At 37.5% G+C, this 22,372-nt stretch overlaps 1 protein-coding gene across 3 annotated transcripts in view; it reads left to right on the top strand.

The window, feature by feature from the left end:
* Positions 1–22,372, top strand: part of LOC149258976 (arginine--tRNA ligase, cytoplasmic-like) — a 284,232-nt gene that overhangs the window by 141,166 nt on the left and 120,694 nt on the right. For all 3 annotated transcript variants that reach the window (XM_089417091.1, XM_089417083.1, XM_089417097.1), the window contains exons 10-13: positions 680–858; positions 4,926–5,010; positions 5,487–5,676; positions 5,941–6,010. In XM_089417091.1, the coding sequence (XP_089273217.1) occupies positions 680–858; positions 4,926–5,010; positions 5,487–5,676; positions 5,941–6,010 (524 nt within the window). The remainder of the gene's footprint in view (positions 1–679; positions 859–4,925; positions 5,011–5,486; positions 5,677–5,940; positions 6,011–22,372) is intronic.

The following is a 22,372-nucleotide window of genomic DNA, read 5'->3' as shown; positions in this document are numbered from 1 at the left end:
TATTATGTTTCCTTGATAGACAGCGTTGATGACCATAGTTAGCTTATGAATATTCGTTTGATGTTCTCTCCTGGCTTGCATGCCCATCAGATGGCCCATCAAGAGCTTCTAATATACGAGGGACTTAATTCAACACTACATATGTTTGAAGCAACCTTTGAAGTAGAATACAAGTTTAGATCCATCTTAACCCCAGATCTATCAAGTGCTGAAGGGGATCAAATCTCTGGAAGTGCCAACATTTTTTAGAGTAAAATACTAGAAAATTGAGGAAAGGTTTGCACTTCTAAGGATTTGTTCCGTCTTGATGCTTGATAGATCTGTGGTTAGGATGGATTGGTTTTATTATGATCTTTTCTTTTTCAAATTATTATCATGGTGGAATTTTTTTCATAGTCATCTGTTTAATGTATATTTCATAGATATTTATCGTTTGGTTAAGTTATATATTTATAAAATGGTTTGTCACAGTCGTTCATTTTTACCAATCTTTCATGTAAATTTGTGATGAATACCTGGCCTGTAACATACTTGTAAGGGAACATTTGCGTGGCTGATTTACTAATTGTATGTAATAAATTTCATCTTATCGTTGTTACTACTGCACGGTACTAATGAATTCCCTACATTATGGTCTTACTTTCTCCTGTCTTTTTTATTTTTTATTGTTTAAAATAAGGGGGAAAGCTTTTACAATCCATATATCCCAAGTGTGCTTCAAATGCTGGATGAGAAGAAATTGATTGTGGAAAGTGACGGTGCCAAAGTAATCCAAATCGAAGGGCAAAACATTCCATTAATTGTTGTAAAGAGGGATGGTGGCTTCAACTATGCTTCGACTGATATGACAGCACTGTGGTATGTTATGGCCATTATGGTATATTAGCAATACATTTTTTTTGACGCTAATGGCTTGTTACATTTGGAAACATAAGTTTATTTTGTGGTACAATCATATGCTGCAATTGTGAAGCTTGGCCTAATATATCTAATTGTGCTTTTCATACCTGATAATAGAAGCATGTATCAAAGTTCCTGTCCTATAAAGCAATATGCATTGGGCAGGAAACCTGCAAATTTGAGTACAAACCTTCAATTCATCTATGCACACAAATTTATTCCCGAACAGTAGTACCATCGTTTGAGCAATAAATTGGAATTGATATGTTCAAATTTTGTGGTAAATTGGAATTGGTGTAAACGAGTGAATTGCAGCTGAAAATTAACACCCATAAAATGCGTTGGAATCCACAAGACAATAGAGAGTCATGTGCTATCCTATGTTTTTTTTTGGTATATATTATCAATACTGTAGTGTTACATGTGCCAAGTGGGATACAATCAGCAGCAACATGATCAAACCCTACAGGCTATGGGTCTTCCTAACTACAAACTATTAGAATATCTATGTTCTAGGGCGTTCTTGTAAATTCCAAAATTTTGCATCAGGCGAGAGGTTTCCTGAATCGAGTCATTGTGAACTTCAACCTTAGGGCTGATCTGATATATTAATTACAGCAGGAAATAGCAAACAATTTTTCATCTCACTTCAACCCAATATTCTAGGCTGCCTAAGAGAAAATAAACCTAACACTTGGCAACAAGTTTCAGCCATTAGGGTACACTTTTCCAGGCACAAACCCGAGCTGATATTGCTTTAATTACTGCAGATTTAAAGTAGTAAATCTGATTTATTATTTTAACACTTTCAGCCCTTAGATATGTTAAAATTCAGTATGAAAAACTAGTCCTGAAAATTTTCTAAATCAAGAGGCCAATGCAAGCTGAAAATCAAGTTTGCATTTAAACAAGTTATAAGAATAAAGTAGACATGCAACAGTGTTATCACAATGCTGACAACTTCTTATATATATATGGATGAAGTACATGTACATACCACAATGTTATCACAAAGTCAAGCTTTCCAAAACCCTAGCTAGGAAAACCATGAAAACTCTAGCCGTCACCAAAGGTCCAGACTCCACAACAAGCAAGCATCAATGCCAACATGGCCTCCTTGGTTTCAACATCAAGCGTGTATCACACAAGCTCTCTTAGGTTGTCTTTCTTAGGTTTTGCAAACCTTAGCCATGTTGCGTCACACAAGTACATGGCAAGGCAACTCTAGTGCTAGCCTCCAAATCTACATAAAATAAACACATGTCTCCATACAAATAATCAATAAGGCAACCCCACAAGGAATCCTTTATAATACAAGGATGTACATGTGTCACACTAGGGTTTATCTAAGCTCTAAGTTATCAGGATACAGATACGGATATGGATTCGGATTCGGATCCGCCTGATTCTTGAAAAGCTAGGGTTTGGACACGGCAAGTACGATTAATATAAATATATTTTTATAAAAAAAAATTTGATATTAATGTCCAAATTTATTGTGATCACTACCCACCAACAACAATAGAGTTTATATTATTATTATTATTATTATCCAATTTTAAGGTCAAGGCCAATCCAGAGACCAAATTGGTGTATGAGACCCACTTGTTTGTGGGACAAGGGACCCACCTCTGCGCAGCGATTTGACTGTTAAGTCTACGAAGGCATACATACTCTACCTCCCTCTAGTTTTGAACTTGTGACCTCATAGGAGGAAACACATACTCTTAACCATCAGGCCCACTCAAGCTGTATTGTGTCGATGAATTTCATGAAAAAACATACAATACTTCATAATTAAAGTAGCATTAATTATTTTATAAAAATTAAATTATAAACTATAATATATTACAAAACTATTTAAATGATAAATAATAATAATTTAATACACATATTACTTTATATGAATTAAATAATAAGCTTATAATATATAAAAGTTTAATATAAAATATAATCTACAAATTTTAAAACTTGTACATAACAAATTTATATTTTAAATAATTTTAATTTATAATATATATGGACAATAAAATAACATTTTTTTTTTTATATTTTGAATAATTAATTTATAATATATATACACAAGAAAATTACTTTATAAAATTATAGCATTTCTAAACTAATATAAATAAAGTATAACATATTTAAAAAGTTTTGTTTAAATTAATGTAAATAAAATATAGCACAGCTATAAAAGTATAATTAAATTAATATAAATAAAATATAGCATATTTATAATTAAATTATAATATTATAGCATATCTAAAATATAAACACCATGTATACGAGTCCTTTTATAACATTTCTAAACTAATGTCAATAAAATATAACAGATTTATAAAGTTATAATTAAATTATGGTAAATATTATCAATACAGTAGTATTACATATACCAATCTAACTCAACATGGTATGTGCCTTCTAAACTACGACCTAGGTTACAGATATTCCCATAAGGTTCCAAATTCGGTAGATGACAAAAGATAGCAAAAACAGAGATCCTTCAGGAACAGATGAAGGTAAAGAAGACCAAAAAAACATGAAACTAGATTCATCCTCATTCCATATACCAAAACTGGAGGCATCTATTCTCTCCACTGTTTAGGTCCACATTTCCATTTGGAGATCAGCAAAGAGTTTCAAGAAAACAACAGAGTAAAGATATACCAGTATGCCTAACAGCTAACAGAGCAATTGGCTAATCAGAAGTATCTCCTACCACACCAAGCATCTGATCCAGGGTTATGTTATGCTTCTCTATATCCATCTTAATATCTGCTTATGTCCTGTTTAACCTCTGTCAGGATTTGACCCATGTTCTTTCCCATGCTGGTCTGACCAGCATCCTCAATGCCGAAGGCAATGAATTCCTTTATGGTCCAGAAGAGGGAAAAGGTCCGAGAAAACAGAGTTTGCCTGCCTTTAGTATCACCTGGATCCTGCACTGGGACATTGAGGATAAGCTCGTTATCTTCCATGCCAAGGACCTTACCTGAGCTCTAGCTCTCCCTTCCATGGCCATTGGCCATTATATTCTCCACTACAGTGATTGAAAACTTAGAAATGAAATTCTCCTCACTCCTTGCACTAGATTCTTTTTTCTTACTGAGAGAAGGGAGCATAACAAGCCTGCCTTTCTATCTGTCAGACTTCATCTTTGTGGCTTGCTTAATTAGGAGAGTGAGGCCTTTTTATTGGTTGGTCACGACCCTCCCTGGGATCAGGCTCTGAGAAATCCTCACCCCCAAGCCAGGCTTCTTCTTCTGCCCATCATAACTCTTCTCACTGGCGGAGGGATTGCAATAGCCTGGTCCTAACATTTTCATAAGCAACAGATCCCCTCTCCTCGGCACTAGAATTATCGGGTTTCATATCCACTGGCTAGGAGTGCGCATCAGCTTTCCAAAGCAGAGAATTGGAGCAGCACTACCAGCAACAATGGGACACTAGCTGTTTACCAAGGGCAGGTTGTCTGAATCACCTCTAGTTTGTCCCATCTGAACATACCTTCCTGTCATCATCAAACTAACTAACAGGGTGCTACATGATCTGGTAATGGAAACAATCAAGTTGTCAAGCGGGAGGGAGGCTCATCCCTCTTTCCTCCATTTTATCCCTTTCACTCCCAGAATGCAAACTGTTAATTCCACCTTTCTCCACTTGTTGACCTGATGGCATCCGCTCTGGTATATGAGCTATCTAATGTTGTCCATATATGCTTTTCTAACAGTTAACAGTCCTGCTCATTGTTAATATGGTCATTATTTCCGTTTTTCTTTCAGATTGATAAAGTGGCTTTGGATGAAAGTAAAATGGATTGTTTTCAAACTTCGAATGTACATCATTTTCGTTGGGATAAAACATAGTAGTGTAATAATTGAAACAAAGATCTCATTCTGGCCCTATATTGCCATGATCAATTTAAAGTGGATTAAAATTGACTTGTATATTGTATTAATTACAGTTTGTATATTTCTGTCATTTTTTGAAATTAATATTAACCATTTTTCTTCTTACTTTGTTAGGTACCGGCTTAATGAAGAGAAGGCACAGTGGATCATATACGTGACAGATGTTGGTCAATCGTTGCATTTTGAGATGTTTTTTAGCGTATGTAACTGTTGTTTAGATGTCTAACAAGTTTGAGTAGTTTGCCATTGTATTTTTATTATTGTTTGTCACCAAAATCTCACACTGATGAAGTAATTAGTGCAATGAAAGATGCACATTAAAATGAAATTTCCATTTTTTTAGGTTACTGGTTTGAGACCTGTAAGTGAAATAAAGTAATTCAGAACTAAAATGTTTGCTTTAATCTTCTTATGAAAATTTTATTCCTGCCTTCATTTTGAATATACTCAATGAATTAAGTTTATCCAGAAACAAGAAAGCATAGAAGCAACAATAGGAAGGGTGATGGATAAAGGAGTTCTTTTAAATAATTTTTATCCAATAGACCTTGGAGGAACATTGGTAGGGTTAAATACGCTGGTCATACTATGTTAGTTAGAATGATATATTTCGCAAGTTGACTTATATCAATAATGATAAAACATTGATATGGTGAATTAATCTTCTTTTCCAAGGCTGCAAAGCTTGCCGGTTGGCTGCCTACCAACAATGATTTACCATATCCAAAAGCAAGGCATGTTGGATTTGGCCTAGTTCTTGGTTCAGATGGTAAACGCTTTCGGACTCGTAGTTCAGAGGTCGTTCGCCTTGTAGATTTGCTTGATGAGGCCAAGAACCGGAGCAAGCAGGAACTGATAGCTCGTGGTTGGTATTGATGCCCTGTTGATATGTCATTATGTAAATCTAAATATTGGTTTTCAATTTGATGATTCGGTATCTGGCTTCTTGCTAAATGATGTGTTGGAGAAAGCTATTTAGATTTCACCTATATGCAAATATTCTGTCCTGGATGAGTTTGCTTCTAAAATATAGACATTTGCTTGTGGTAATGATTTTTATAATGGGTGGGATATGATGGTCAAAAGCTATTGATGGATTTGTACTTTATATATCCATCCTGTTGAACAGGCAGGGAAGATGAGTGGACAGCGGAAGAACTAGATAATGCCGCTGAAGCAATTGGATATGGAGCAGTGAAGTAAGTGGCCTTTATATATACATGCTACATTTCAGAAGTCAGTCGTGTTTTTCTTAATGCATATGATTTTATCTGAATAGGAGCTTCACTATTCTGGATGAGTCAAATATATTTGTTTCTTTATCATAAAATGTATTAACAGAGATTAATAGTTTTAACAATTTCTGATTCTCTTAGTGACCTTTTACGCATTCCCTTTTCCATTCAGTTTTTGTGGAATATGATTTTATGTGAACGGGCTTCATTATTCTGGATGAGTTGTAATTGTTTCTTTAAAAATTTCATAAAATTTATTAAGAGAGATCAATAATTTTTGACAATTTCTGATTTTCTTAGTGACCTTTTATGTGTTCCCATTTCCATTCAGTTTTTGTGGCCACCTTACGATACTTCTAGGGTTGGTAAGGATTCAGATTAAGATTCAAAAAATTGAAAATTGCATTCCTGACATCAGCCATGGATATGCCTGAATTGGTTGTTACAATTTGCATATGTATCTTTGACAATTTCTGATTTTCTTAGTGACCTTTTATGTGTTCCCATTTCCATTCAGTTTTTGTGGCCACCTTACGATACTTCTAGGGTTGGTAAGGATTCAGATTAAGATTCAAAAAATTGAAAATTGCATTCCTGACATCGGCCATGGATATGCGTGAATTGGTTGTTACAATTTGCATATGTATCTTTATCCTTGAGGTGGTTAATACCTTTTAAAATTGCAGCTTTCCAATTTTTAAGCAACAAGGAGCTCATTCTTATCTGATTTAGCATGGATTTTAGAATAAAAACACATTTCTACTTGACATCTAACAATGAGCTGCACATGAGTTCCTCAGACACTTATTCACTGTCTTTTGAGACTGTATCCCATCTGAGTACAAATAGATGGAAAAAACTATGCTACCTGGCTGCAATTTACAAGAATGGTTTATGTACATAAGGAAGATTTGGTGAATCGACTCCTAGTCTCCTCCTTGTAGTTAAATCTTTAATTACAAAATGAGAAGTACCATTGTATCAACCGTTGACAACGAGTGTTGGATTCATCCTGTTGAATCTAGTCATCAATGCATTTTGTGAAGTTGAATGTAATTACCTATCAACCATTTCTGTTGAGTTTTGAGATACTTGTGATTTGCTAAATCAATTTGCCAGTAACTGATGCAATATATGACCTTGACTGTCATGAACAGCCTGCTATATTGGATTGGCCTTAACGTTACAATTAAGGTTATCAAAGATATCTTTAGGAGAACGATAATAGGATCAGACAATTCAGACAAAGAACAGTCCTCTGTGCAGGATACCGATAAACTAAGCGTGGGAATTAGCACATATTCAGGAGTAGTTAATGTGGCCTTGGTTGTCCATGGTGCTATGGGGTCAAAAAAACTGTCACTTGTCGACCAATCTCACCCTGGGTAATGTGTATTCTGATTAATGTGTTAGTTTTTGTAGCATCGGATGTGTTCTAGCCACGAAATTTTGTGGAGAGGCTAGAATACAGGAGATCTCCAAAACCCAGAAATCGTTTCTGGAAATTCCGCCTAGGTTGCAGTGTGATTGATTCAGTATTTGCTGTAGCTCACAGTAAATAAATTATTAAATTTAATTAACAATTAGGAGAATTATTTCCAGTTCTTGCAATAGAAATCGGGTCACGACCCACAGGTGACCGATTTTTCACATAATGTAGTCATTAGTGCATTTTGGGAAGATGAATTTAGCTGCTTCCTTTAGTATCTCTGTTTGAGCTCTGAGTTGCTTGTGATTTGCTTGAATCATTTCACTTGTACCTGATTTGAAATATCACCTTGGTCCCTCACAAATAACCTGCTATATTTGATTGGTTTTAATGTTAAAGCCAAAACTATCAAGGGATATTGTTCCGAGCCAGATCAAACAAATCAGCCAAAATGCAGTCATTTTCTAGGGTAGTGAATGTGATTCTTGGTTGACCAAGGTGCATTAGCAATGAATGCATATTCAAGAGGCTCACAAGAGATTCACTAAACTAGGTAACAGGTTGAGATTCTTTTTGTGGACATGAGTGAAAGATTTTTCTTATAGTTTCAAGGTTTAATTGAAGAATGAATTTCAAAGATGTTGAGAATGCATATTGAGTAACTTTGTTGGTGATTTATAGGTAAGAATCAAATAATATGGACCAACGAGATATATAATTGCCTTAATTGAGATTATTGACATGAAACTTTGTAATTTTTCGAAGGCTTTTATGATTCTTAGAGAGCATAAAGATTATTAAGGGTTTATATAGATAATATTTTAACAAAAGGTGGAGCCTTAGTCATAGAGGAGAAAACAAATTGTTGAGGACTTTGACCATCCATGAGATTTGTTATTGTGAGATAGAATTCCCTATTTTGGGGAGAATTCTCTTGAAAGAAGGTTAGTGTTTACATGTGCAATATTAGAGTTTCAAGATCAATCAAAGAGTGTTCTAGAGATTCAAGGGGCCACGGATGATGTTATTCCAATTTTGAAAAAGGGTGTTCTTTGGGGAGGCATTCTTGAGGGTAGGGCATGTATCCCTTGTATTTGCTAAATAATAAGAACAAGGTTATGGTGTTTGGATGTATTCTTGGCATCCTTGGTTACAGGAGATGACCCAAGGAAGTCTTCTAGATGTGTCCTTTGGAAAGTGATCATTTGGAGGAGATTTTGGGGATGTTACCATTAGATCACGCAAAGTATTGGAGATAACGGAGAATTTCCACACTTATTGATGCATAATCTTTCATTAAGGTTACTTTTAATGCATGTTATCATTCCTCAAGGCATATTTGAATATTTGGAGGCATTATTATTTTGATGGACACTTTTCGCATCTCACAATGCATGTTCTACATATTTGGAGGCATGATTGGACATGTTGCCATTCTTTATATGGGACCTTGATGGAACATCCTTCATATAATAAGGATATGTGGCATTTGAAGCACTCTCCAAGGACGATTACCCTCTTATTAAGGAGTCGTCCACCACTATGGGCAAGTCTTGAGTACATTCATGATATAAACCTTTGATTTGTTGAGGCCGCCCACCATTCTAGGCCAGGCGTGGCACAATTAATCATAAAATTATGTTCAAAAAGCAACCTTGAAGCCATGTCTTGAGGCGTGACTTGCTTGGAAAACTCTAGGTGTCCTTAATTACTATTTGTAATATACCAGCCCTAACTGAAGGAGGCATTCATGAAAAAGCCTCAAGAATGGCAAACAATATAAGAAAAACTAATAGTTCAAGGGAACCTCTAGCATGGGAGACTTCCAAGGTCAAATAAAGGCTTAATTGGTGGGGCATTCCACCTCTAAGGGCATTCTGACACTTCTAATTGATATTTTATTCTATCTAGAGTTGCAAGGAGAGCCCATAAAAAGAGGCCTCCCTTTCATTTGCAACTCCTGTTTTCGTTGTCCAGAAATTCCTATAATCCCGGGCTGTAGTCAATAATATCTTGTGCAGGTTTGGAGCTTATATGAGAAATTATGCAGGGTTCATCATATATTGTAAGGCTGCTATTGTATCTTGTTCGCCTCTCTCCTGTGCTGGAAATATTGCTGCTGTTTTAGCATTTGTCTTCAGCACTAGAGGTCTGAAAAGAGACTCTTTGTCCTTATTGAGACCCTAATTTTAGATCTGAAATGCTATGTACCTGGGCTGTTCTGTTTTTTAACTTGATTTCAAATTTTGGTTTTATGTGACGAGGAAAAAATGCAACTAGCATGCTGGCTGGAATACGATTTTGCAGAACTATTATGACTAGGATTAATTTCTTTTTCAAGCACCTTCTTGGGTTAAATATTGTCTATAATCCACATTTTACCCAAGGATTAGGCATTAATATACTTGAATTCATCACAATAAGGGAAAATGTAACGACCAAAAGTTGTATACACAGAGGAAATATTTAAAATACTTCTTAGACAAAGACATCCATTGTAGGATGGTAATTGTAAATTGTATATTGTATAAAAGAATTGATATAAGATTAGTACAAATGAGAATGAGGGCCTGCTTATATACCCTAGGCAGGTGCCCTTCCACGAACGGTCATGTCCCATAGCAATCTGAAATTTCTGTGGTTTTTCCTTGTAAATTTTGGCTTTGGATATTTCAAGTGAGGCAAAGTGTCTTGTGGAAGATATGTTTGAAGTAGAGGAACTTTCTTTGGATTGACGAAGTGATGCTTGGACAAATAGTGATGTTTTATTGTGGGTTTTATCTTTCATTTTGTATGAATTGCTGAAATTTAGATCTGTCATGTACTATATTAAAAATTGCAATATCTTTGTATGAACTCTTATTTTTGGTTATGCAAAATTTGTCATCAAGTATCCATCAAGGAAACTAGATATGCCTTCCTTGACCTTACGTCTCTTGGTTTGGATTCTGGAAAGTTGCTAGGGTTATCTTGAGGAGTTATCCTTCTCTCTTTGCTCTCTCCATCCACGGTCTTCAGCTATTGAACTGCCCCTTGTCTGACTCCATATGCTGAAAATTTCATTGATAAGTCAAGTCCCTGGTCCTTCATGATCCAAAAATTAACAATTATAGTGTATAATTCTCATCATCTACATTAACAACATGACTAGACTGCTATATATATATATATTATGTTTTTTTCTTTGTTGACCCGTTTTTGTTTGGTTCTGGTCCACTTTCGGTTTTTCAGTTCGACTGGTTCAGTTTTGATAATATTTCATGAGATAAGAGAATTGATCATAGATTAGAACTTTGGAGATAGGATACCAAAGAGTGCGTAAGAGGAATCTTTCATGACACGCTTTAATGAGAGCATAAGAGGAATATTTTATGACGAGCTTTTATTGAATGTAAGAGAGTGTAAGAGCATTAATGAGAGTGTAAGAGGAATATGCCATGCCAATAATGAGAGTGTAAGAGAACATTGTTGAGAGCAATGTTACCAGACTCGGAATCGGCGAGGCAAAAGAGCGAAGAGTTTTAATCGGATCGGGAAAAAATCGGGAAAAAATCGGCAAATTCATTAAATAAAAATATACACATATATTGAATTAAAAAAACCATTTTTCATTAATATTGGGTAAAGGTATGTCCAAACAATGCATAATATCAATAGATGTCCAAAATATCATGAATAAATAAATATTTCATATATGTTATGAGTCCACACATGATCCAAAGCACTGAGTCTTGAGTCCTTAGAAGCATATGCTTCTAAAAGTTTACAAAAAAGTTAAAAACTGCATACTAATCAGAAAAAAATCAGCAACTAAGAGTCTAAGACTCTTAAGAGTGAGAACTAGAAGCGATTCCTTCCACTCCTTCGCTTGCTTGACTCTCAAAGTTCTCCAGGTCATGAACGCTGAAAAGAGGAGGCTCATCTAATTGAACCCATTCTGCCGCATTTGTAGCTTGCAAATCTATCTCTTCAAGGTCGATTGGTGAATGATCCATACCTGTCATTATCATGAGACATTGAAATGTGAATTAAAATTTCACTTTGAAGTTTGAACTTTAAACTTTTAAAGTACGAACTAGATTATGAAACCTTCAAATTCAAGCTCTTGAATCTCACCTTGTATTTGTTTGTTGCGAAGTCGTAGATTGTAATGGACAAATACAAGGTCATTCAAGCGTTTTTTGTGTCAATCGGTTGTGCTTCTTAGAATGTATTTTCTCAAACATGCTCCAGTTGCGTTCACAACCTGAAGCACTGCATGCTTGGTTTAAGATTCGAATGGCAAATCTCTTCAAATCTGGCGTATCACTACCAAAGTTTTGCCACCAAAGACCTAGCAAGTGGTAAGGGTTTGTGAGTAGAAGACTAGAAGTACCAAATTAGTAAATAGTAAAAACTTAAAAAGAAAAGAAAATTTAATAAAATATTTAACATACAAAATAAAGTTTAAACAAATTTAATGAATTGATGAAGCCTTCAAGCTGGGTACCTGGCAACATCTTTGACCTTTGTCTTATAGCACTGGTATAGGCAAACAATTTAGATGGTGCCCTATAATCTTGTAGTTGGGAAAAGACACGACTTTGTTGTTCTGGATCAGGGAAGCACCTTTCCACGCATGTCATAAGTCCTCTGCCAACCTCCCCATCCTCATTAAATTTGCTCTTATCATAAAAATATTGTGGGTTTAAGAAGTACCCAGCAGCATGTAAGGGGGAATGCAATTGCCTATCCCAACGTGCATCTATAATGTCCCAAAGAGGCATATACTTTGTCTCATCATCCCCATATCTTCTTTTGATGGCCTCCTTTGCGAGATCCATTGCCTCATAAATGTAACCCATAGCGGGTTTGTCACCATCAACCATCCTGAAAGTTCAAGCATTCAAATTTAAAGAAATATGAAACATTGTAAATAAAAAGAAGCTTGAAATGAAATTTAAAAAATGAAAAAGTTAAAGGACTAAAAGTACCTAAGAACTCTAACAAGGGACTCCGTCACAGCAATAATCTCTTCGGCATCTTTCTAGAAGCCATAATTAAACATAAGTGCAGCAATTTCGATGCCTTCAGGGGTCTTGGAATGTTTAGATTCCATCCACTCAGGTCCCAAGAACATCCTCTTCAGATTTATCTTTTGCTCAACCACAGATTGCAAAGATATGAAATTTGTTGCAAATCTAGTCACTGCAGGTCGAACAATTTCTTTACCTTCAGTGTATATTCTCATAGTGTTCAAGACAATAGTGTGGTTGTATAGGTATTTGGTTATGGATTTTGCCTTCTCCACAACCTCATGTATCCAATGAAGCTTACCAATGTCCTCAAGCATTAAATCTATGCAGTGGGCAGCACAAGAGGTCCAAAAAATAGTGGGGTGCCTCATCTCAAAAAGTCTACCAGCAGCCATATAATTCACTGCATTATCCGTGACAATTTGTACAACATTTTCTTCTCCCACTTCTTGAACGAATTCCTCCATCATTTCACAGATAAGTTGGGCAGTCTTAACCTTATCTGAAGCATCCACTGACTTGAGAAACATTGTGCCTGTGCGACAAGATACAAGGAAATTTATTAAAGTTCTATTCCTCTGATCTATCCATCCATCACTCATGATGGTGCACCCTGTTTCTACCCATGATGAACGAAACTCAGCTAGCACAAGCATGACATCTTCAACACTCTCTAACAACATATCTGTCCTAAGGCTCTCTGATGTAGGGCTTTGAACCCTGGACCTGCAGCAGCAATTGCATCAATCATAGCTTGCCAATAAGGACTTCTGGCACAGTGGAAAGGTATGTCAGAATAGTACCAAAAGTTAGCAATGGCCTTCCTTGCCTGACTATAGATATTTTTTTTCCAACCAGTGCCATCCAAGGTAGGTTGGGAACCGGGTTTTGTGCGGGGAGCAAAAAAGGTGTTTATGTTTCCACCTCCAGTGTTGAAGGAAGGAGTTGAAGGACTGGCATGGCTTTGAGTTTGACTTGGCCTTGGAGGCATGTGTGGAAAACTTGGGAACGACATTGAGGATTCAACAGACTGAGGTGACATGGGGCTAGTGGCAGAAAAAAGTATCAACTCCAACATTTCCTATTTCAACGTTTTGCTTTGCTTTCTTGGCATTATGCTACTCTAACATATCAAGGGCTAAGGCTGCTTGGTATTGGACATTGTCCTCAACCTTGCCGCAAATACCTATATCATGGCCAGGTATTTTTGCAAGGTGGAACTTGAATCTATAAATGCCTCCACTGCATTCCTTTTTGCAAAATTTACAAAGGAGCAAGGATTTTCCGGGAATCTTGTCACAATAAGCCCAAGCAAAGTCCCGCCCTCTCGGCATTGTTGTTGCTTTGAACTTGTGTTTAATTTGTGGCTTCTGTTAAAATTTGGAGTCTGGCTTCTATTTAATTTGTGGCTCCTGTGAAAGACAACAAAGAATCAAATTTAAAAATGATCCAAAAATTTAAAATATACTAGAAATTTAAAAAATTAAATGAAGACAGAATCACAGATGTCAATAAAGTTGTAAACTTGTAAACATATAGAAATGTTGCTTTTCAATGGTGGTGAACAAGTTATGTTCCATGATCCTGTTAGCACACCAACAGAAAAGTGAAAACACAGCTCCAGCTAGATTGCACAAACTCATGTGATTTTGATATGAATCGAGTGAATATCAACATTAATAAAACACTCTGTATGTTGTAATTACATGTCAAAACCTACTCTTATGAGCTATATCTGGAACCTTGGCAGTTTGCTTCAAGGATAAAGAGATGACTTGCTGTACACTTATTTTTTTGTGCCATTTGTCATGCATACACTTACCGTATAAGGAGAATCTGCTTATATGTGGCTAGAACAAATCTATTGATATGTGGTTCATCAACTTAATAGCAATAATGGGTGACAACAGAAAATGCAATTGGCACATGCTCGACATTTGTCTATCTTGTGCTTAAAGAGCCTTGAACCCTTGTGGCTTTGCACCATGGAATGCTCACGATTCCATGATATACGTGCATGAGAAGGAACTTGGTGATTCAGAAAAACATATTTGGATGAAAATGTACCTAGCTGTCTGCTGAGAACAAGCAATCCCGATTCCCAGGGATAAGCCCACAAAAATAACCTATGTCTAACAATAAAGTTATAAACTTATAAAGGAAGCCATATTTGTGTTTCATAAACCATTGGTACCAGCACACCCAACCTTGCCATATAACCTATATAGTATTGGACTGAGTAGTCACGACTCACAAGCCATACATGTCCCACTGCACAAGACACCACATTTCTCGGGAAACGATGACTGATACAGGACAATGCTCCATAGCATCTAGCTTAATTTTATTTTACCATACACTACACTTAAATTTCAGAAGAATCCTCAGCGAGTAAAGGCTAATAAAAAACTTTGCTTTCACACGACTTACTGAACCAGTGAACCAGAAAATGGAATTCATAAAAAATGTGACAACCTCGGAGGTCCTGAACAGAGAGTGTTACTTCAGACTTCAGTAATCCGGCTCGGGCTCACGCGTGACGCAGGTTCAGTTACCAGTGATCGGTCCTCAAGGCTGAAGGCGGTTCAAGCCTCACGCAGTTTCTCAGCAATCCGGCAGGTACTCAGCGATCTGGCGGCGTCGAATGCAGCTCTGCGGACTCAGCCAATCGATGATTCGATAGTGATAAACTTCTAACGCCTTACTGCCATAAAGTATAAACTGAAACCTGATAAAAAAACTGACGGGACTCGCCAAAAAAACGTTGAATCGGCTAAATCGCCAGACTCGCGAGTCAAACTCGCGTTGACCACGAGTCAAATTCGGTCAATGCGAGTTGACTCGCAGAGTTTCCAGTCGGATCATTTCGCTGTCGAGCAGATTTTAACTCGCGATTAATCGCCAAAGTCGACGATTCCTGTTTCGCTGGCTGAGAGCCATGATTGAGTGACTTGAATTTCTTTTTAATAATAATAATAATAATAATAATAATAATAATATTGATGATTAAGTCAAAATTGAACTATTAGGATTGATTGATGATCAAAAGGGATTTTCCATAAGCAATACTTGATTACCAATTGATGCAAGGTAATTTACTATTTTGGAAAGTTATACTTGAGACTTTCTATTTTTAGAAATTCCATTTTTAGACTTCCTATAGAATTCCTATTTTTAGAAATTTATCCCTGAGTTGCTAAATTTTCAACACTCCCTCTCAGCTAGGGAGGAATTTCTTTTTGCAACAAAAGATTTTTGCTTTCTCTGCTCATCTCTATTCATCTCTGCTCTGTATCATTTGGAACAATGATGTCTCACTCTAATGAAGAAGTATTATCATAGGGGAGATTCATCCATCATCCTATATTCACTTGTGGGGATTGTCACTTGCACACATGTGACAAGGATCTCACACAATCAAGTCTCATCTCTGCTTGGGGGGATAACCCACTTGAAAAAAATATCACACAACCAAGTCTCATCTCTGCTTGGGGGGATAACTCACTTGTCAAGGATCTTGCACAACCAAGTCACATCTCCACTTGGGGGGTGGGGTAACCCACTTGTCAAGGATCTTGCACAACCAAGTCTCATCTCTGCTTGGGGGATCCACTTGTCAACACATGACAAGGATCTCACACAACCAAGTCTCATCTCTTCTTGGGGGGATAAGCCACTTGACAAGGATCTCACACAACCAAGTCACATCTCTGTTTGGGGGGATAACCCACTTGTCAAGGACCTCTCACAACAAAGTCACATCTTTTCTTGGGGGGATAACCCACTTGACAAGGATCTCATAGAACCAAGTCTCATCTCTACTTGGGGGATCCTCTTGTCAACACATGACAAGGATCTTGCAAAACCAAGTCTCATCATCCATGACCACCCTCTCTAGGATGGTTCACATCTGTCAGTCCAAGCTGCTCTTTGAAAACCAAGAACTTCCATTTCGGCAAAGGCTTGGTAAGAATGTCGACGATGTGGTCATCAGTCGCTATATGATGGAGTCTTACTATTCCTCTCTACACCATATCCCATATATAATGATATTTCATCTCAATGTGCTTGGACTTGTCATGGAACATGAGATTTTTTGCAAGTCGAATTCCACTCTTATTGTCACAATATATTACTATCGTATCTAGGACATGCTCAAATAACTCTCCAAAGAGCTTCCTCAGCCATGCTATCTTGCAGCTAGCTATGCTAGCAACAATGTACTTGGCTTCAGTCATGCTAAGCGCTACAGACTTCTGTTTTCTGCTCATCCAAGATATCATGGCAAATCCTAAGCTAAACCAACATCCAGATGTGCTTTTTCTGTCAGTAGAGTTACCAGCATAATCGGCATCATAGTGCCCATGTAATCTTACATCTTCGACAGTATATCTCAATCCAAGATTGATGGTCCCATGCAAGTATCTCAATACATGCTTTGCAACTATCTAGTATGCATGTGATGCCTTCAATGATATGTTGGCTCACAGTATTGACCGTAAATATATGGTCGGTCTAGTGTTCACCAAGAACATCAGTGCCCCAATCAATTGACGATACTCAGAAGGACTTACCAAATCAGAACCTGCAGTTTCACCACACAACTTTTTGAAGTTCATCTCCATTGGAGTATTCATGGATTTACATTCTGTGATATCAACTCTTTCTAGCAGCTTGACAACATTTTCCTTGAGAAAGGAAAATCTCATCAGGTTTCTTCCATACTTCAAGACCCATAAAGTATTGGATCAAATGAAAGATCTTTCATTTCAAAATCAGAAGCTAACTCCCTCTTACACTGGAGTATAAGAGGTTCACCACCGGTAAAAAGTAAATCATCAACATATAATACTAAAATCAAAGGCATACTTGGATTGTCTTGAAGTAAATATTCGGATCAATGTTACTTCTAGTAAAACCAAGCTTCTTCAAGAAGATATCAATGTGGGTATACCAAGCTCTTGGAGCTTGCTTCAAACCATAGAGGGCTTTCTTTAGTCTACACACATGAGTTTTTCGGTGACGTATTTCAAAGTCTTGTGGTTGCTCCAAAAATACTTCTTCCTTGAGGATGTAGAAAAGATATCTTGACATCCATTTGGTGAACGAACCATCCTTGGCTAGCAACTAGAGCCACAATAGATCAGATGGTTGTATAATGAGCAACAGGTGCAAAGATTTCATCATAGTCTATTCCCTCTTTCTAAGAGAACCCTCTGGCCACAAATCTAGCTTTATATTTTTCAATATTGCCATCAACACCATGTTTAATTTTATACAACCATTTAGAAGACAACAAATTTACCTTGGGTCTTGGAACCACTTCCCATACATCATTATGAATGATGGACTCATATTCTTCAGCCATTGCATCTTTCCACACTTGAGCCTTCACAACTTCTTCAAAAGTGCATGGTTCAACTTGAATAATGTTGCTCATGGCTACAACATATCCCTGGAAATAACATGGTTTCTTTCTTTCTTTGAAGGTTCCTTTGGGAGCAACACATCTATCAACCTCCTATAAAGTGTCATGAAGCCATAATCGTCTCTTTTTAACACATGGAAAAGGATCCAAGGAGTCCATGGGATCCATGGGTTCATCAGCAAGATCAGGCTCAGGCTTGGGATCTTCTTGTGCATCGAAGGCATCATCCTGTCTTTCAACATTAGCAGGAGGAGGAGTGTCTATGGCTTTTCAAAGAGCTGCATCTTCATCAAATGTTATATCTCGCTAAACTATATAATTCTTTTACTAGGCATATACATTCTATAAGCTTTAGAATTTTCATAATAACCAATAATCATCCTTGCTTACCTGAAGCTTCCAGCTTGGTACTCTTTTCCTTTGGCACATGAAAGTAGACAGGGCAGTCAAAGATCCTTAAGTGCTAATTTTTTTTTTGGGTTATATGGTGCGGTGGTCTCTTTCTTGAATCCAGGTTCCTTGTAGAAGTCTTGAGCTCTTGTCCACTTCATGGCCACTCAAGTCATGGGATGGCTTGACATCTTCCTCAATCTCGATACAAAGGACTTGGTTCTCACATTCATCAAATGTACCTATTGATCCCATAATAAGAGCAAGAGAAATAGTAGTAAAGTAAATAAACATAATGAAGGTATACCTAGTGATGAGACATGTCTTTCTTTCTTTTCTAGATGTGAGAGTGGCTCCTTCATTATCGTTGTACCAACAACTTCCTCTTGGAGTTTACTCTTCTTGCACTATTTTGCACCTTGATGATCTTCAGGATCTGCTTTTCTTGATCGCATCCTCATCAAGAAGTTAGTGAAAGAATCATTCAGATAGTGATGTAGGAAGAATAACCAATGATCTATAAAGATAAATCTAAACAAGAGCAGTGACGCAAAGAAACAGCATAAGACTTGAAAACACTTTTTTTTAAGGGAGATTGAAGGAAGTTGGTAGCTCCCTCTTGATCCGCTCGTATAAGTTACCACTGTCCATTGGTCATATGTCATTGACAGAAGAAATGCATCTTCTTGAACACCACTTGGAAAACTCCATCATGATCCACTCTACTCTCAAGGATTTCGAAAACCATCTTTCTCACATGAGGTAATGCTTTATAGTGAAGATGAGTGAACTTTTGGTGCCACAATTTATATTGATGATTACTTATCATATATAAAATCGGATTCGTTGTTTTTTTGATCCAGGGATCTTTTGCTTATAGATGTATTAAAAGAATCACATGTGAAAATTGCAGCTTAACCACAGAAATTTTATGTGCACATGAAAGAAGAAGAAGAAACACATACGGCATGAAAAGAAGACAACAAGACTTGATAACAGAGTTTGTCCAACTTGGACTACGTCTCTGGGCCTTGCTCGATCAATGGGGAGGCCTTCATTCATTAAATGGCATGAAGAGAAGAGAATACCATCATCAGTTACATAAAAGGAGTCTTATACCTCCCTTCTGGAAAATGGTTGAGAAATGGAGAAATCAGATGGAGAAATGGATAGCACCACTGCATTCGTGGGGTCGAGAGGGGCTGAAAACATATAAGATTTGTCCAATTAAGACTAAATGCCCTTTCGCCCCCCCTGCACTGCCTCTACCTCGAACTGCGTGCCAAAAAATCCTCCTCCCCCTGCACTTCTGCGTGCATTGGGTTTTATAATGTTCATTTGTTACAAAGGCCACTTAAATCGGGGAATGTTTGTTTTAGAATAGCAGCCATTCTAACAGAGGACCAGCGGGCGCAATAAAACCTTTAAAATAGCTCTTTTTCGTTCCAAGCGATAATACATAGAAACATAAAAAAAACCCGACCAAAAGCCTTTTAACCGGACTTCAAATATATGAAATCGGGCTTATAAACTCATCGGGTCCGGTCCTTTATCGCAAATTGGTGTCGCGCTTGTTCATTGGCCCTTGTCGTGGGGATTGCCGATCGCTGTCGGCAGATCGCATCGGCATATTGCAACTATAATGGCCCGGGGTTCTTTCCTTTGGATCCGCCAATTGCCGATATGTTGATTCGCCGATCACCGATGTGCCGATTCGTCGATCGCTGATATGTCGATTTTCCGATCACCAATGTGCCGATTCGTTGATCGCCGATATTGCCGATATGATCCTGACCATTGATCTGTTTTCTGATCCGACGACTGAGATTGCACGTCGCTATCGGCATATCGCAATCGCTACGGCCCAAGGTTCTTCCATATGGCATACGCTGATGCGATCGCCGACGCCGATGCCGATCGCATGTCGCCTGCCTTAAGTCTCGATATCGCACATAGCTTGCCCCCGATTGCGATTAGTCGGAGATCGTTGATCGGGGGTTCATCCCGCGGGCCTTTAATTCACCATTTTGACTCCTCCGATTGCAATTTGTCCTATAAGGCTTAAAACCCATTTTTAAGAGAAAATGCCTCATTTTTCAAAGAAACAAAGTCAAAGTCTTTTGGCGATAACTTCATCATCCGGACTCGGATTGGAGTGCCGTTCGCATCGTTGGAATCAGGGCGACGAGAACTTCGATCTGATGTCAAGATACTTGCTTTTTTTCCACTTTGAATTTTGAGCTTTTCCATGCCATTGTATCTGAAGATCCACCTGGATCATTTTTCCTCAAGTGTCCGCGTCCTACGGATTGGATTCGATTCGACCTAATTCGAATCTGATTTTTGGGACACGACGTGTCCTAATGGGACACGATCAATGTTACTTGGGAGCGGGAGCGGAAGCGGGGAGCGGGAGAGGAAGCGGGAGCGGGAGCGACCATTTTCAGAAGCTCCCGGTTTGGGAGCGAATCCCGGAGCGATTTTTTAAAAATATATATATTTTTTATATTTTTTAATTTTTGATACATATATGTCAACAAAAACATGTAGAATGATGAAATAGACATAAAAAACATAAAAAAACATAAATTGATCATTGAACCATATCACATCAATCATCTAGAAATTATAATCGTCATCAACCTTAGTAAAATTAAAATACATATTACAACTGCAACATATTGAGTCTTATAAATCATGATTCATCAAATTCAATATTAAAGTTTCAACTTCAAGCTTTCAGAATTGAAAATTCAATAACATTTATCATCATTGATCACCAAAGTAACAAGTTGTACTTGTAAGCCAAGTTTAACCATTACAAGAAGTAATATCAAAGATATTTCTAAGTCCTGACTCCTAACTTCTAACTGTTAACATGATATGAAATGTTAAAAATTTATAAAATGAAACATGAATAATGAGATGAAATGAAACAACTTTAGTGACTAGTCTTTCACAAAGCATCATATTCATAATTCACAATCATTACCAATGAGTTATAATTGCCAAGGCCCAACTTCAAACTTCAAATTTTCATTGTCACAGTGATATAATGTTTACAAAAAATATCATAATGTCATAATGATATGAAAGAGTCAAGAGTCAAGAGTCAAGGACTCAAAACTCAACACTGAACAGTTATGAAAACTAAAGTGACAAGTCTAATAGAAACTAAAAAAGACAAGTAAACTGTAAATCTACAAGTGGCCCTTGCCACGAGAGTCTCCAGGAGTATAAGTAGGTCGTGGTGGTCTTCTAGGAGTCTCCCGCCCAGACTGACGACCAGAACTAGAGCCTCCATGCGAGGGTGCCGATGGAGGTGGCGACAGCAATGGAACAAGACTCGGGCCCCGAGAACTGCTACTGGATGGTGGAGGTGGAGGTGCCATGGCTGCTGCAGCTGCTTCAGCTTCATCCCGTACAAGCTCCTCTTCTAGGTCTTCCATATGTACAATGCCATCCTCCAAATTGTCGTCCTCAGGGTGATTGTCCCAAATTTTATATGTGGGATCTTCATTAGCCCGATCATAGTAATGGCTCAACAACCTCAAGTTGTAGTGCACATAAACCAAGCTTTCTGCTCGGTTTTCGTTGAGCCTGTTTCTTTTCACATTATGTATATAACTGTAGGTGCTCCAACACCTCTCTGCAGAAGAAGAATTTACAACCTGTGAAAGAACTTTTATTGCCAATTTTCGCAAAAGTCCGTGGCCGCCATATGTTTCCCACCATGTGAGAGAATCAAATTTATCTTTGTCATCCATTACATGGAAGTTACCATACAAACCACTGCGAGTGAAGTATCTGCCTATTTCAAGGCGCACAGCTGCACATTCCTCCCTGTCAGGCACCAACTTTTCTAATGCTTCCAGATATCCTCTAGTTACCTCTCGATCTAAATGGGGTTTGGTCCTAACACCACCCCCTGCTGCAGGTTTGCCCAACCAAGAATCTGAGTAGTATTTTGGCGTAAGGATATACGCCAAGCAATGTAGTGGAAGGTTAAGCCTATTCCACCGTTCACACACATAATCGTGAATCAGTTTGTACAAGTCGGGATC

This window comes from Pinus tabuliformis, chromosome 6 (assembly GCF_031772625.1).
Source record: "Pinus tabuliformis cultivar Carrire ecotype Pingquan chromosome 6, CPIR1, whole genome shotgun sequence".
In the NCBI taxonomy this organism is placed as follows: domain Eukaryota; kingdom Viridiplantae; phylum Streptophyta; class Pinopsida; order Pinales; family Pinaceae; genus Pinus; species Pinus tabuliformis.
Note: the sequence above shows the minus strand (reverse complement) of the source record. Positions and strands in the feature narration are given on the sequence as shown.